This window comes from Drosophila eugracilis, unplaced genomic scaffold (assembly GCF_018153835.1).
Source record: "Drosophila eugracilis isolate 14026-0451.02 unplaced genomic scaffold, ASM1815383v1 contig_386, whole genome shotgun sequence".
NCBI lineage: Eukaryota > Metazoa > Arthropoda > Insecta > Diptera > Drosophilidae > Drosophila > Drosophila eugracilis.
Genome location: NW_024573245.1, coordinates 516023 through 530781, shown reverse-complemented (window position 1 = coordinate 530781; position 14759 = coordinate 516023). Strand labels below are relative to the sequence as shown.

The 14759-nt window shown below is 42.7% G+C and overlaps 6 protein-coding genes across 7 annotated transcripts; 3 read left to right on the top strand and 3 right to left on the bottom strand.

The window, feature by feature from the left end:
- The first annotated feature begins 142 nt into the window (after positions 1-142).
- On the top strand, positions 143-1283 carry LOC108106185 (polyprenol reductase). The gene has a single exon (XM_017213109.2). The coding sequence runs from the start codon at positions 219-221 to the stop codon at positions 1197-1199; it is 981 nt and encodes a 326-aa protein (XP_017068598.1). The 5' UTR covers positions 143-218; the 3' UTR covers positions 1200-1283.
- On the bottom strand, positions 1237-2807 carry LOC108106184 (tumor suppressor candidate 3). Its single transcript, XM_017213108.2, is given in 5 exon segments — positions 1237-1373; positions 1444-1606; positions 1744-2356; positions 2358-2471; positions 2581-2807. Coding segments are annotated over 5 exon segments (993 nt in total). The 5' UTR covers positions 2668-2807; the 3' UTR covers positions 1237-1357.
- A 224-nt stretch (positions 2808-3031) lies between these two features.
- LOC108106197 (N6-adenosine-methyltransferase non-catalytic subunit) lies at positions 3032-4545 on the top strand. Its single transcript, XM_017213124.2, has 3 exons — positions 3032-3181; positions 3254-3770; positions 3828-4545. The coding sequence occupies exons 1-3, from the start codon at positions 3116-3118 to the stop codon at positions 4436-4438; spliced, it is 1194 nt and encodes a 397-aa protein (XP_017068613.1). The 5' UTR covers positions 3032-3115; the 3' UTR covers positions 4439-4545.
- Positions 4546-4606: 61 nt separating this feature from the next.
- Positions 4607-5749, bottom strand: LOC108106198 (coiled-coil domain-containing protein 97). Its single transcript, XM_017213125.2, is given in 2 exon segments — positions 4607-5560; positions 5562-5749. Coding segments are annotated over 2 exon segments (1089 nt in total). The 5' UTR covers positions 5697-5749.
- A 227-nt stretch (positions 5750-5976) lies between these two features.
- On the top strand, positions 5977-11595 carry LOC108106164 (ATP-binding cassette sub-family C member 10). Its single transcript, XM_017213076.2, is given in 6 exon segments — positions 5977-6541; positions 6995-8944; positions 9008-9708; positions 9766-9939; positions 9941-10736; positions 10800-11595. Coding segments are annotated over 6 exon segments (4479 nt in total). The 5' UTR covers positions 5977-6162; the 3' UTR covers positions 11279-11595.
- LOC108106166 (protein mitoshell) lies at positions 11432-14562 on the bottom strand. 2 transcript variants are annotated; one of them, XM_017213077.2, is made up of 6 exons: positions 14452-14562; positions 13998-14326; positions 13693-13942; positions 12464-13580; positions 12263-12409; positions 11432-11987 (listed from the first exon to the last, which is right to left on the bottom strand). In XM_017213077.2, exons 2-6 carry the CDS (start codon positions 14320-14322, stop codon positions 11841-11843), a joined length of 1986 nt encoding a protein of 661 aa, XP_017068566.1. In that variant the 5' UTR covers positions 14323-14326; positions 14452-14562; the 3' UTR covers positions 11432-11840. The 2 variants fall into 2 exon arrangements, 1 of the variants encoding a protein (XP_017068566.1); XR_001772388.2 differs by having other exon boundaries at positions 11887-11987; positions 12155-12409.
- Positions 14563-14759: the final 197 nt, after the last annotated feature.

The window sequence follows — 14759 nt, the reverse complement described above, 5'->3', positions numbered from 1 at the left end:
ATACTATATATACCTGCAAAGTAGAAAACTTTTGAAATTTTCGCGCTTTATATTAAAAGGATGTTCAAACATGAAATCGATGATTCAGTGAAAGCCAAAATATCGATTGGAAAATCGATTTTTATTTCCAGCTCTAGAATGAATATTCCGCAAGTTTTCGTTTTTCGGAGAAAGTTTTTACAGTTTTTGCGCGCTGCACCGGGCAACAATTATTCGCAATGGCGCCCGCCGATAATGGGCTTCTCGAGGTCTTCGAAAATCTTCTTGACCGATATAAAATCAACCTCCTGCAGATGATTTTCGGCACCTTCATCGCCACGATCGTGTTTTTTGGCGGATTGATGACATTCGTGGAGAAGTACTTGCCGAACAGCATACGTCAGTCCTTCCGTTATGGAAAACACAGTTTCAAGGGCGAAACAGATCCTTTGGTGGCCTGGCTAGAGGTTCCGAAGTCTTGGTTTAAACACTTCTACGTCTTCGCCTTGTTCTGGAGCTGGTTAGGCTTTTATCTGCTCATAACAACTGTTCAGGAACAAAAGGAGGCGCCGGAATATGTACTGCGATTCCTGGATATTATGGGCGGTGGGCGGAGTCACCGGAAGGTGGAAATCGACTCCACGACGGCCTGTGTGGGCACACTAATGCTTACATTGCAGTGCACCCGGCGTTTTTACGAGACTAACTTTGTCCAAATCTTCTCCAAAAAGAGCAAGATCAACCTGTCCCACTATGCCGTGGGCTATGTGCACTACTTTGGAGCTATTATAGCTTTACTATCCAATACCTCCGGCTTCGTGCGCGGTTCGAAGCCAATGGAGTTCAGCTTGGACAAGCTAACGGGCCAGCAAATACTCTACCTCGTCATTTTCTTTGCCGCATGGCAACAGCAATATGCCAGCAACATGATATTGGTAAACCTAAGAAAAGATCCACAGACTGGAAATGTCAGAACGGAGAAGCATCTCCTGCCCAAGGGAGGGCTGTTCAATTTGCTTTCGTCGCCGCACATGTTCCTTGAGGTGGTCATGTACTTCTGCATTGCCGATCTCTATATGCCCGTGAGGATTTGGCGGCTTATCTTCCTCTGGGTGGCCAGCAATCAAACGATTAATGCTCTGCTAACCCACAAATGGTACAGAGAAACATTCAGGGAATATCCGAAGAACAGACGTGCCATCATTCCGTTCCTGCTCTGAGTCCGAAGACTGGAAATACTTCGCATTTTTGTACAAATAATTTAGTAGTGGAATTTATTAAAGTCGTTTTACACGCACGAAAAATGTGTGCTCGCTGGTGATTTTAACTACAAAACGATATAGGGGGAACTTGAACTGGAACAGGACTGCAGTCGATTCTATTTGAACAAGAAACTGTGTGGGAAAGAGTGGAGAACGCCAGTTAAATATGTGATGATATTGATTTGGGAATATAATGTTTTACCTATAGGGATAGCCTTGTGCCTTCGATCGAAAAACGGACAGCAAAAATGAAAAGAAGACGGTGAGGAGCACCAAACCAGTCATCGCCATTATCCTGTTTTTGTTATGGCTCTTTGGGGTTCCCGATTCGATAAGCAGAATCATGCCTAGCACAATCATTGCATCTGAAATGAAAAGATGATGTGTTTATGTTTTTAGTTAGAGGAAATTATGTGTTTTAAACTCGAATTAGAAAATTTTATGTTTTTTTTTTTTATCATTTGGAAATGATAATAGAAAAAACTAAAAAAAAAATACTTACTCAGGAACATGACGATATAGGTCTCAACCACCAGCTGGCCCTGCGAAGAACCGTGGATGTAGGCAACGCCACCATTCTGTGACTTGTGCACCAGTGGTGGTCCACGGATGTGGTTCCACATCTGGCCAGAGATCATTGCAAAGCAGAAGAACACTGCAATGGCGCCCCACAGATTCTTGTTGTACAGGAACTCCAGGTTGTTCCGCCGGATGTAAAGGAAACTGCCCACCAGGGCCACAAGAGTGATCATGGCCACGGTGCCCGAATAGTTGGGCGGACGGAATATGCGGATTGTGATGTCAGTTCGCTCAGCCACGAACTTAGCAATAGAATCGGCAGCGAAGCCTACTCGATGAATGTCCATAGTGTCGGCACCCTTTGGCTTACCCTTTGCCGGGAAATGCATGAACACCGGAGCCGTGTTCAGGCGCAGAATTTGGAAAACCTCGGATCCATCATCGAAGTCAACCATGGCGAAGAAAAGTTTGTTAGAGTAAGTCGAAGAGATGCGGTACGAGTTTGCCACGATGGCAAACTCATCGTGGGCGTGTCGGCATATCTGACATTGCCTCGAGGGAGCCAAAGCAGTGAGCATTACAATCATAGAATAATTTCCGAGGAGAACTCTTCACGTACTCCCTAAACTTGGGACCATTAAAGCGGAGCAGAGGCTTCTTAGCGTTCATGTCCACTAGGTTTTGTACTTTCTCCGACAGCGTAAGGCCCGACTGAAAGGGATTTAATGCCCATTAATAACATGATATTTTTATTTCTAGCCGGCATTCTGGGATGTGGAACTAGAATGTCCACGGAAAAGTGACGTGGCCACAAACAAACCTTGGATCTTATTTGCCCGGCCGCGTAAATAGCGAAAATCGCCACTATCAGCAGCCCGCTAAGCAACGTCTTGTGCAGTAGCCTCATTCTGCAGGCTAGATTATTAACAATTTCACTACTTTAACGCAAAATCACAGAAAAAACGTTTAATCCAAAATATTTTTCCGGCGCATGCAGCTGATTGTGAATGGCAAGCGGCACCTGCGTGTCGTCCACTGTGAATTATCTTTTCGATTCTCTAGATGTGGGGAAAACAACTATATCGATAGATCATATTAATCTGATGTGGTAGTTTTAAGAACAAAAATATATTTTTGAATTTTGTAGTCATATATTTTTGAATTCATAATCAATTTAAATCATATATACTAAAAACCAATGCTGAAAATATTATGAATTAATTTGATGTTATTATTACCGATAGTGTCTTAAGGTGTTATCGATACTGCTATGACCGCCGTGCGGTCACTAGTGTAATTTTTTAGAATTGTGATTTTTAAACGCATTTAAGTACGTTTTTAAAGCATTTTTTAGTATGAGCGACGTGCTGAAGAGCTCCCAGGAGCGATCCCGCAAGCGCCGTTTGCTTTTAGCGCAAACTGTAAGTTTTCCATCCACGTATATATAAATCGGCGTCATATTTTACTCATAAATTATGTACTTCTTAACTTAGTTGGGATTGTCGAGCGTGGATGATCTGAAGAAGGTCCTGGGAAATGCGGAAGATATCAATAGCAGTCGCCAGCTAAATCAAGGTGGGCAGCGTGAGGAAGAGGATGGTGGGGCCTCTTCCTCCAAGAAAACCCCCAATGAAATTATCTACAGGGACTCATCCACCTTCCTCAAGGGAACTCAGTCTTCCAATCCGCACAATGATTACTGCCAGCACTTCGTTGACACCGGTCAACGTCCTCAAAACTTTATTCGCGATGTTGGACTGGCTGACCGTTTCGAGGAGTATCCCAAACTGAGGGAACTAATCAAACTGAAGGACAAACTCATCCAGGACACGGCATCCGCTCCAATGTACTTAAAAGCGGATCTCAAATCGCTTGATGTCAAGACCCTGGGAGCCAAGTTTGATGTCATACTGATTGAACCGCCACTGGAGGAATATGCCAGGGCAGCTCCATCGGTGGCAACTGTTGGAGGAGCTCCTCGGGTCTTCTGGAACTGGGATGACATACTTAGTAAGTAGCTTGCAAAATATTGTCTTACATATGCCAATAACCGTGTTTTTTTGACAGATTTAGATGTAGGCGAGATTGCCGCTCACCGATCTTTTGTATTTCTGTGGTGCGGCTCCTCGGAGGGCTTAGACATGGGCCGCAATTGCTTGAAAAAGTGGGGGTTCCGCAGATGCGAGGACATCTGCTGGATACGCACCAACATTAACAAGCCCGGACACTCCAAACAACTGGAACCGAAAGCGGTCTTTCAACGCACCAAGGAGCACTGCCTAATGGGTATCAAGGGAACCGTTCGTCGCTCTACAGATGGTGATTTCATCCACGCCAACGTAGACATCGATTTGATCATCTCGGAGGAAGAGGAATTTGGTAGCTTTGAGAAGCCTATCGAAATATTTCACATCATCGAACACTTCTGTTTGGGTCGACGACGTTTGCATTTGTTTGGCAGGGATTCGAGCATCCGACCAGGTTGGCTTACTGTGGGTCCGGAACTGACAAACTCGAATTTCAACTCCGAGTTATATCAGACCTACTTTGCTGAGGCACCAGCGACGGGTTGCACCAGTAGGATTGAACTTTTAAGGCCCAAGAGTCCTCCGCCGAATAGCAAGGTATTGAGAGGAAGAGGACGCGGCTTTCCACGTGGTCGTGGTAGGCCCAGATAACCAGATTTTTACTCTACAACTGCATGTATTCTAGTGTCTAAGATCAAAGATGTTTAAGGCTAAGAATAAGACTAACATTAAAGACTATTGCTGCAGAATGCCCAGTACCCTGTGGATTTACATGGTTTTGTTAAGATAGCCTTCCAGCAGCTCTCTTATCTTTTTTGACTAATGCTGCAAGCTATGGTGATTGTTTAAATGTCGCATGTAGATGTCCAACTCATCCTCGCTGGACGCTTCCTTATCTTCGGTATTATGGTTCCCCAGATCCTCTTCATCATCGCTGTCCTCGAAATAGGCATCTTCCTCATCCTGCTCAATTTGTTTTAGATCATCCAGCAAGGTGTTATCATCTACGGCTGAATAATCAAAGTCCTTATCCTCTCCACTCAGGAAGCGTTCCTTCATCATGCTAAGAAACTCATTTCGCAGCAGTTCTCGCTCTCCAGGATTATAAAACTCCGGTGTGGAGATATTAGTTATGTTAGCTGGAATACTACACTCTGCATTTCGACTTGTTGAGCAGGCAATCGGCTCATCATCTTCAAATCCACCCCATTGCTTTCGACAAGCTACGGGAACTTCAAAGTCGGCGGGAGTATGGATTTCACTTCTTACCTCCCTTTTATCATCTTTATTCGGTTGAGTTTCCTCTAGCAATTCATCTCTTTGCTTTTTTTCCAACGTGTGCATGAGTATTCCAGAAAAGCTGGTGTTCCTAACATCGTAACTATCACGAGCTTTCTTTTCGGCCTCCGTTAGGTATTGACCAACTAACTCCTGATAGAGATCGGGAGCCCTTTGCATCATCTCGTGCTCGCTGAAGTATTCTCCCTTATCTAGGAGCTGCTGCATAGCATGGTATCTTCTATTTTTAATGCATACTGAACGAGTGCTAAGTTTTCTTTTGAAATCCTCCAGCAGCAGGCACATTTCCTCCAGATTCTCATCGGGTTTGATGGGTTCTTTGACGGCCAGGTTCTGGAAGGATCCAAGTTGTCCAACATTCAGAAAGCCTCCAAATCGAATAAGGAAGTTTTCTCTGTTCTTTTCAAATGCTTCACGTGCTATATTTTCTTTTTCCTCAACAGGAATTTCCGGATCATCAATTTGCTGTGACTTTGAAGACGATTTTGTTGTTTTCGGCCAAGGATTTAAAGATATCCATTAGTTCCAGAGGTATTTCCGTATTTTGTAAAGTAGCCTTCCCATGGCTCTCATCGTCTCCTTCCACTTCGTTTTCAGTTCCAGTCGTCATAATTGTTTACGCAAATTGCACAAAAAGTGTTAAATAAAATGTAAACAAATGCTTCTTCTTCTTACGTGTTTATGTCGTTCACAACGATTTGTTGGAGTCATTCCCATTTTTTCTAAAATATAGGGATTTTTAATATGTGATATTTTAAAATAATATTAATTGCATTATTTAAACTTTATTTATTTAGAGCATTAATAATATTTAACTAAATACCCTACTTAAAAAATAAATAAACTGAACCTCCAAATTTGTTTAAAAATGTTAGTATTCAGAAATTCGAAGAAACTGAAATCGGAAACACTCAGTTCTATAAAAGTTGGCAACCCTCAGCATAGCGGCTGTATTTTCATTACGAACTTTATCAGACGTCGAATTGTTGTGTTTATCGCTTTGTTTAACGCCACTCGGTGGTTTAGTGGTGCAAATGCCTAACCAGCGATGACTAATTAATCAAAACTAGCAAAAGATGGAGGAATCGATCAAGATGTCGTCTATTGATTGGGGCGACTTTTCCTGGAACTGGACACAGTTCTGTCCCACGGGATTAAAGCCGTTCGCCAACGAGACAAACGATCTGCTGCCCTGCTTCCAGAAGATCCTGCTCCAGCTGCCCATCTACACGATCTTTGCCGCCATATCCGCCTACAATTTCGGTAATCAGTCGCGTCCAGTTGTTCGGAATGGATTGCAACTGCGAATGTTATGGATCCGGGCCTTCTTGGCCATTGTACTGGCCCTGCTCCCGGTGGCCAAGGTATTCGCTTTCCACCAGCAGGGCATTGAACTAGTCGCAGTGGATGTGCTGGTGGTTAGTGCCGAGTGCATTATGTGGGTGGTTCACAGCGGTAAGTGTGCGGTTTTCCTTTCTCGGGGGTTTACCTCGAGTCAATACCTTATGTACAGATGCATGCGGGCATGTTCCGGGTTTCCTTTTCGCTTTCTTTGATTCTAACTTAAATGAAAATTTAAATAAATTAATCGATTAAATTGTATAACAATTGAATTGCAACATTTAACTTACATCCTTTTTTTTCTTAAAATCAAAATAAAATTTGGCATTAATTAGAAAGATTTTATTCTGTACTTAAAAAAAGGACAAACTGAAATATAAATTTTTGCTTTCTTGGTATTTATTTAACTGAACAATAAAGCCTCGTTAAATACAAGCATACACGAGTTCCTACAAAACAGATATGTTTAATAAGAAAAATAAGTAAAATTGCAAAAAAAAGATAAACCTACCATAATAATTTACGACCCCTGTTTAATCAGCCTTCTTCTTTGTACCCCATCCACAGGTTTCCTATTGACAGCCCGGCAATATGGAGAGCTTAGTCATCGTGGATCGCTGCTAATCAATGTCGTTTGGCTCACAGTTGTCGTTCTGGATGCGGTATGGCTACGGACTAGTCGTCACTTTGACTGGTGGCCTTGGAGCCTGGCCACTTTGATATGTGATCTATTATTTGCAGCCACCTTGATACCCAAAGGAAGTGCTGTTTACTCAAGCTTACCCAGAGGAGGACATTCTGATAGAGAGGATGAGGCTCTGCTAACTCAGAGATATACTTATTTCTATGTCGATGGGAATGAGAGCCATTTGGGTCATGCCCAGGATGAAGCGAACTGGGGATCGCGATTTCTTTTCCACTGGGTTCAGCCCCTAATCTCGAAAGGAGTGGCCGGAAAGTTAAGAAAAATTGAGGATCTGTTTGATCTCCCCGACGCCCTGAATATCACTCGCCTTAGTGAGAGGTTGCACTTAGCTCTATCCCAGTCCCAGAGTTTATGGAGAGCACTGCACAGATGCTTTGGAGTGGAGTTTTATCTCATAGGAGTCCTTAGATTGATTGCAGATTTGAGTGGCTTTGCAGGTCCTTTACTACTCGGAGGATTACTCAGACAGGATCATACGGACTCCAACCAGGTTTATTATTATGCCCTTGGACTCTTTGGAAGCACCTTACTTTCGGCCTTGTGTGCCACTCACTTTGACTGGCGCATGGCCATGGTTTCCATGAAAATGAGAGTGGGAGTCGTCAACTCCATATACAGGAAGGCCCTAGAGGCGAGGGGCTTAAAGGAGTCCAAGCCAGATGTGCTAAATCTTATGTCAACGGATACGGATAGAATTGTAAACTCTTGCATCAGTTTCCACTTCTTTTGGAGCATTCCCTTCAAGCTCTTTACCACATTGTACCTGCTGTATCTTCAATTGGGAGCAGCTTTCCTTGCGGGTGTAGTATTTGCCGCTTTGCTTATTCCGATCAACAGATGGCTGGCCAAAAGAATTGGCATATTTTCAACTGGTTTAATGACTGCAAAAGATGCTAGGCTATCTGCCACCACGGAAACAATGCAGGGAGCCAAGCAGATTAAAATCAATGCCTGGGAGGATATTTTTATCACCAAGATTCGAGGGCTTCGGCAAGAGGAGCTGCGATTCTTATCGAAGAGGAAATACCTGGATGCCATGTGCGTTTACTTTTGGGCTACTACTCCTGTGCTAATGTGTCTGCTTACTTTTGGAGTATCCGTATTAATGGGAAATCAGTTGATAGCTTCTACTACCTACACCAGTGTTGCCTTGCTATATATGCTCATTGGACCGTTAAATGCCTTTCCATGGGTGCTGAATGGTTTGATTGAAGCTTGGGTTTCCATTAAAAGAGTCCAGCAACTGATGGATGTTCCCAACTTGGATTACTCCTCTTACTACAATCCGATAATGAGAGGAAGCGGAGGATCTGGAGTCGGAGAAGATGCTCCGTTGGATGCTCCAAAAGCCAGTGTTTTGCAGATGAAGTGCGCTAGTTTCTGCCACGACAGCATAGAAAACACATCGCCAAGTACTTTCCGCCTGAAAGATATAAACGTGGATATAAAAACAGGACAACTCGTATGCATCGAAGGACCTGTTGGAGGTGGCAAAAGCAGCTTTCTTTCTGCTGTAGTGGCTAATCTCCAGTGCACCGATGGCGAGGTGTGCGTCCAAGAATTGACCACTGGATTCGGTTACGTGCCCCAGTCACCGTGGCTCCAGAGAGGAACCATTAGGGATAACATCGTATGGGGATCGCAGTTCGATGAGCAGTGGTATAAAACTGTGTTGCATGCTTGTGCTTTGGAGGAGGATCTCCACATCCTTGGAGGAGATCTCATCGGCGTGGGTGAGAACGGAAGAACGCTGTCTGGAGGTCAAAGGGCGAGAGTGGCACTGGCTAGAGCTGTTTATCAGGATAAGAAAGGTAAGTTGGTCCTGTATATATTAAATTTAGATAATATTATTTCACATTTTTTTCATTTGACAGTATACCTTCTGGATGATGTGCTCTCCTCCTTAGACGCCCACGTGTCCAGACATATAATCAAGCACTGCATTCTGCGTCTGCTCAAGCATAAAACGCGCATTGTGGTCACACGGAGCATTCAGTTATTTTTTCACGCTAATCAGATTCTTCAGGTAAAAGATGGACAACTCCTTCCTAGTGAATACATGACCCAGAGCATTGATTTGAGTGATGAAGAAGAGGCGGATGATGATCATAAAGAGGCATCAAGGCGACGTTCAGTGGAGTTATCCAATCAGGATGACAAGAAGAGTGTAGATAGTTTGCTTCTGGAGGAATCTAGAGAGTATGGACATCTATCAGGGGACGTTTTTACCTGCTATTGGAAGGCTGTGACTTCTCCACTGGCTTTCACTGTCTTGCTCTCCGTACTTCTTATGCAATTGACAAGAAATCTAAGCGATGCCTGGCTAGCATACTGGGTAACTGAAACTACTTTGGATCCTCATTCTAATGATACTTCATTGGATCACGAATTGATGCGACCTGCGTTGGGAAATGAAACGGAATCGGGACACACGACAAGATTCTATCTGAGTATCTTCACCGCCATCGCTGTGACCAATTCCTTGGTGACTCTGGCCAGGGCGTTTCTCTTTGCCTACGCTGGAATAAAGGCGGCAATCTATATGCATGAAAAGCTCCTAAAGAAAGTCATGTTTGTAAGCATCTAACGGTTTAAATCCTTTACAATTTTTAATTATAATTACATTTTCTAGGCCAAATTTAATTTCTTTGACATCACCTCTGTGGGTCGTATTCTGAACCGCTTCTCATCCGATACAAACACTGTGGACGACTCTCTGCCATTCATCCTTAATATTCTATTGGCGCAACTTGCTGGCTTAGTTGGAGCTTTCTGCGTCAGCCTATATGCAATGCCTTGGTTGGGCTTTGGTGATAATTCCCATGGTACCAATCTACTTAAACTTACAGCAACGCTACCGCCATGCCTCCAGGGACATCAAACGATTATCGAGCAATGCAATGTCACCGCTTTACACCCATTTCACGGAGACACTTCAGGGACTAACGACTATCAGAAGTATGCGAGCAAGTCCACGGTTTCAGAGGGATTTCCAAGTGAAGCTCGAGGAGAGCATTAAGGCCCAGTTAACCCAATCAGCAGCTCAACAATGGTTAGCTCTTAGACTGCAGTTGCTGGGAACATTGCTTGTTGGAGGAGCAGGTCTTTTGGCAGCCATTACAGCCTCTCATACAACCAATCCTGGATTGGTGGGCCTGTGTATCTCCTATGCCCTTTCCATAACAGGTCAATTAGGCGATCTACTTCATGCTGTGGCTGAAACAGAGCAGGAGTTGGTGGCTGTAGAGCGTATAGATCAGTATCTACAACTGGAGGAAGAACAGAATGCTGCTGGAAGTGCAGAACCGCCATTTGGATGGCCTACCCAAGGAGTTCTAAGTTTCAGGGATGTTCAACTGAGCTACAGAGAACACTTGGCGCCAGCTTTAAAGTGTGTTAGCTTCCAAACTGAGGCATTTGAGAGAATTGGCATTGTAGGACGTACAGGAGCAGGAAAAACATCTGTCTTGGCTGCCCTTTTGAGAGTGGCGCCATTGTCGAAAGGAGAAATTCGATTAGATCAGGTTAATTTGAAAACTTTGGCTTTGAGAGTACTCAGGGAACGAATAGGGGTTATAACCCAGGAGCCATTCCTCTTCGAAGGTTAGTATCAGGTTTATTAGCTGTTATTTATTAAACTTAATAAAAACTTTTACCTTTCTCCAGGCACTGTGCGGGAAAATTTGGATCCCAGACATAGCTTCTATGACTCTGAGATATGGCACGCTATTAAGAACTCTGCAGCGGCCACTCTTCTCGTTCAGCAGTTGGGAGGATTGGACGGCAAAGTTGAGTCATGTGGCAACAACCTTTCCGCTGGTCAAAGGCAACTTCTCTGTTTGGCAAGGGCCTTGCTGAAAAATGCAAAGGTGGTTGCCATCGATGAGGGTACTTCCAATCTAGACGACGAATCTGATTTGAGCATTCAGCAAGCCTTAAGAAATGCCTTTAAGAGTTGCACTCTCCTATTTATTGCTCATCGCTTGCGCGGACTCCACGCCATGGATCGTATAATAGTATTGGATGATGGAAGAATTTGTGAGGAAGGCAACCCCCAAGAATTGGCTTCTAATACATCAACTATTTTTCATGGAATGTTAGTTGCCCAGGACATTAATCCAGAGGATTTCGTCAGACCGAAATAGCATTAAGGAAAGATTATTAACTACCAATTGTATATAAGTCAATTGTTACACGATTCTATTTATTATTTGATTTAATTTGTATTTTACTTGTATTCCTAACTTATAATTCCGTTTTGAGTTTACTTAATTAAGAAATTGAGAAAAACTAAAATCTCTTGTTCTAGCTTTATTTCATTGTACAAAGGAATTTGATTGACCAACTATTTTTGTAGTGAATTTAACAAAGTAATTAAACCCGTACAAAGTGTACAGAATTATATTATATTGTAAAATATAAAAGTTTTTGATTGACTAGTTCTTACCAAAAAAAATGGGAATGCTTAAAAGTTCTGAAATTTAGTTATTAGCTACTTTTAAGGTTTAGTGAATCAAACCCAAAATTTTCTATTGGAGCATTAATTTGAGGATTTTTTCAATTTATGTTTAAGGCACTTCTGTAAACCGCTAGATTTTCTCTTAGGTTTCGCAATTAAATTCTTCGCTAAAATTATTTTAATTGAGTCTAGTTAAATGATTAAATACTAAAAGTGCCAAACTTTATGTAATAGCTAAAGCTTTTCAGTTAGATTTCATAGTTAAAAAGCTTCTCGCCCGGTCTGCCCAAAATATGATCATATTGATTGGGCATATGAGGTGGCTTTGACAGCATTTCATTCACAGAGCATTCGTAGAGATCAATGTAATACTGGAGATTCTCGTCTGAGTACATCTAGGATTTCAACAAAATTTGAATCAGTAAAGAGCAATGACTATTTGGATAATTGTTAAGTAAAGTACGTTGCAAATAATGGTTAATGGGTTATATATGAGATTAGTGCCCGAATGAGACCAGTGATTAGTACATTAGTCCATTAAATGGCCAACTCATACTGATACCTTGGATATAGATATATGCTTCCTTGACCTATATAAGCAGCAACGAAGAAGAATTGGATTCAAACAGTGTAAAGATTGAAATGCGGTTGCATGGAATCAAACCAATACCTGCAGGTAACAGCGCACCGCGAATACGATCCGGCGTAGATCGTGAATCGCCTGGTAGAGGTGATGGTATGAGGCACTCTCGCACTGCAGAATAATGGAGCGCACATCTATGAAATCGTCATGGCATTGTTCGAAGAAATCTGGGAACTAAAACAGAAATGCTATAATAGATATTCGAATAGTTAAAAAAAGATTACTAACGTAGTTGCGTGTGAACTGTTTTTTAAAAAAACGCTCCAAGTTGTCCAACTTCATGACGCGGTCGCTGAACTCGTACAGTTGACGAGTAACCTCTTTCCCGATTAGGCTAAATGGGTTTGTGTATGCCCTGACATCTCTTTGATGATCCGGCTCCTGGTAAGCTATAGAAGTAGGAATAGTAGCAGGAGCTTCGTGAATCTCCTGAACTGGCGCTTTCTGTGGAACATTCCATTGCCACTGGGACTCCATATGGGGATCCTTTGGCTTCAAGGGTGGCATCTCCAGTTGTTTTGACTCCTTTTGCAGAGGCTGATAGGTTCCAGTTTTTAGATAAGTACCATTAGCACTCACATGGCGTTGTGTTTCCTCTGAATCCTCAATCATGGTGTACAGATAGTTAAGATTTAATGCACACTTTGGTTTGTAGAGAGCAGAAGAATTCGGCTCTTGACCTCCTGAGAATGACTTTGCCATTGCATTTTGATTTATGGGAATGCTATAGGAACTTAGACCTTGAGTGTTGCTATTATCGTTGCTATCTATTAGACCTCTCAATGAACTACTATTATTCAAGTTGATCATTGCGCCGTCTTTTCCCGAAAAGCTGTTCTTCTGCTTCTGCAGCAGCTCGTCCAGACTCACAAAAGACTTTATGATCATCTGCACAAGCGCCAAGGTCGAAACTTGCCAGGAGTCGAAGGTGGCCATGAAACCCAATGGCAACTCGTCCTTAATCTTATTTAAACCCTCGGGGGTGTTATATACATAACCTTTTAGTATCACCCAGGCATTTATAATGCGAGTAAAAACGAATATGAAATCCTTGACAGCCCAAGCGATTCCCTGGGAGTTGATGTTGGGCAGCACACCATCCGGACGCAAGAGGTCCTGCTTTAAGCGGGCACAAAGGGTATCAATCTTTTTGAAGCAAGGGCGATTGTGATGGACATTTGCCAAACGTTCGGCTATCTCGCTTCCCTGAAGTGAGATCCTAGTAATGTCATGAAGGCGTTGATCGAGCAGTACGACATCAGAATTGCGCAACACGTTCTGAACTCGCAACCCATCGCCTGCACCGCTGTCCAAAGAACTAATACTGGATTCATCGGCACCAAAACTGAAACTTTAATTTTTTTAAGATCTCAAGATTTTGAATTTAAATTCAAAATAAAAATATTTGATAAGTGATAGAAACTCATGAATCTTATTTATATTAAAAAAAACCTTACCTATCTTGAAAACTCTTTCTTATCTCTGTGCTCGATAATGAGAGAGTAAAATCCACTTGGGTGGCTACATCACAACTACGCTTAATAGGCGTTTGGGTCTGAGTTTGGGTGGCACAGAATTGCTTTGGGGGCGGCGGAGCATTAATGCCATTTGAATAGTATTGTGGCAAAGAGTATCCAGCCGTGTTGCCACTAGTAGACGAAGCACGAGCTGAATATACATGACCCGGGCCATAGGCGTTGACACGAGCTGTAAAAAAATGATAATATGAAATAATTGACGCAACGCGGCTATGAGGGCGCACCAGAGCTGGCTACATAGTACTGCATTCCCGGCAAGGCCATATAGGCCATTTGAGGGGGATTCACATTTGGGGGATGCTGATGATGAACCGTCTGGTTACGTTGCACATGGGCATTTGCCGTCACAACGGGGCAATTAGCAGTGCCGGGTATAAACACCACCGATGGACCTGGAGTGCCCACTGTCCAAGAGCTCTGCGAGACGTGTTCCTGCACAAAGACATCGGTGACCATGCGATTGCGATCCAAATAGGTTTGATGGTACATCGACTGCTGGTGCATCGCCTGCATGGTCACCGAGGGCACTTGGTAGATTGGAATGTTCATGTTTCTGGTAGGCGACGGTTTCCAAATTAAAATTAAATAGCTCTAAAAAGCTCGAAAATATTCCACTTTTAAGGTTAGCTCTTAAGGACAAAGCCCATGTGGATCACTTAATATTTCGAAGAAACTTACAAGGAGTGAAATGTTGGTATGTTCTATTTATCCAGTGGCAGATGCCAGAGCTTTGGCCAAAAGAAAAAGCCGTCCGCTCCCTAGAAAATCAGAACAGAAAAAGAAAAAATTTTAAAAAACGGACACCAGAGATGTCAATGTACGATATAAGTTATCGGCAAATCCTATCTTATCGAGTGCTTTTAGTAAGACCATATCTTTGCCATACAACTTGAAAAACTTTTCGTTTTTCAGAATATTAAACAAACGTTGAACGGTTTCCATTGTAGCTATATGGTGATATTGAATCTCTTAAATACCACTTATTA

Bases quoted from the DNA above. Each gene is read 5' to 3' on its own strand.
- LOC108106185 (XM_017213109.2), top strand. From the start codon at position 219: ATGGCGCCCGCCGATAATGGGCTTCTCGAGGTCTTCGAAAATCTTCTT.
- LOC108106197 (XM_017213124.2), top strand. From the start codon at position 3,116: ATGAGCGACGTGCTGAAGAGCTCCCAGGAGCGATCCCGCAAGCGCCGT. The intron at 3,182-3,253 runs GTAAGTTTTCCA...TTCTTAACTTAG, and splicing joins GTTTGCTTTTAGCGCAAACT to TTGGGATTGTCGAGCGTGGA. The intron at 3,771-3,827 runs GTAAGTAGCTTG...TTTTTTTGACAG, and splicing joins GAACTGGGATGACATACTTA to ATTTAGATGTAGGCGAGATT.
- LOC108106166 (XM_017213077.2), bottom strand. From the start codon at position 14,322: ATGAACATTCCAATCTACCAAGTGCCCTCGGTGACCATGCAGGCGATG. The intron at 13,943-13,997 runs GTGCGCCCTCAT...ATTTTTTTACAG, and splicing joins GTACTATGTAGCCAGCTCTG to CTCGTGTCAACGCCTATGGC. The intron at 12,410-12,463 runs GTTAGTAATCTT...TTTCTGTTTTAG, and splicing joins AACAGTTCACACGCAACTAC to TTCCCAGATTTCTTCGAACA.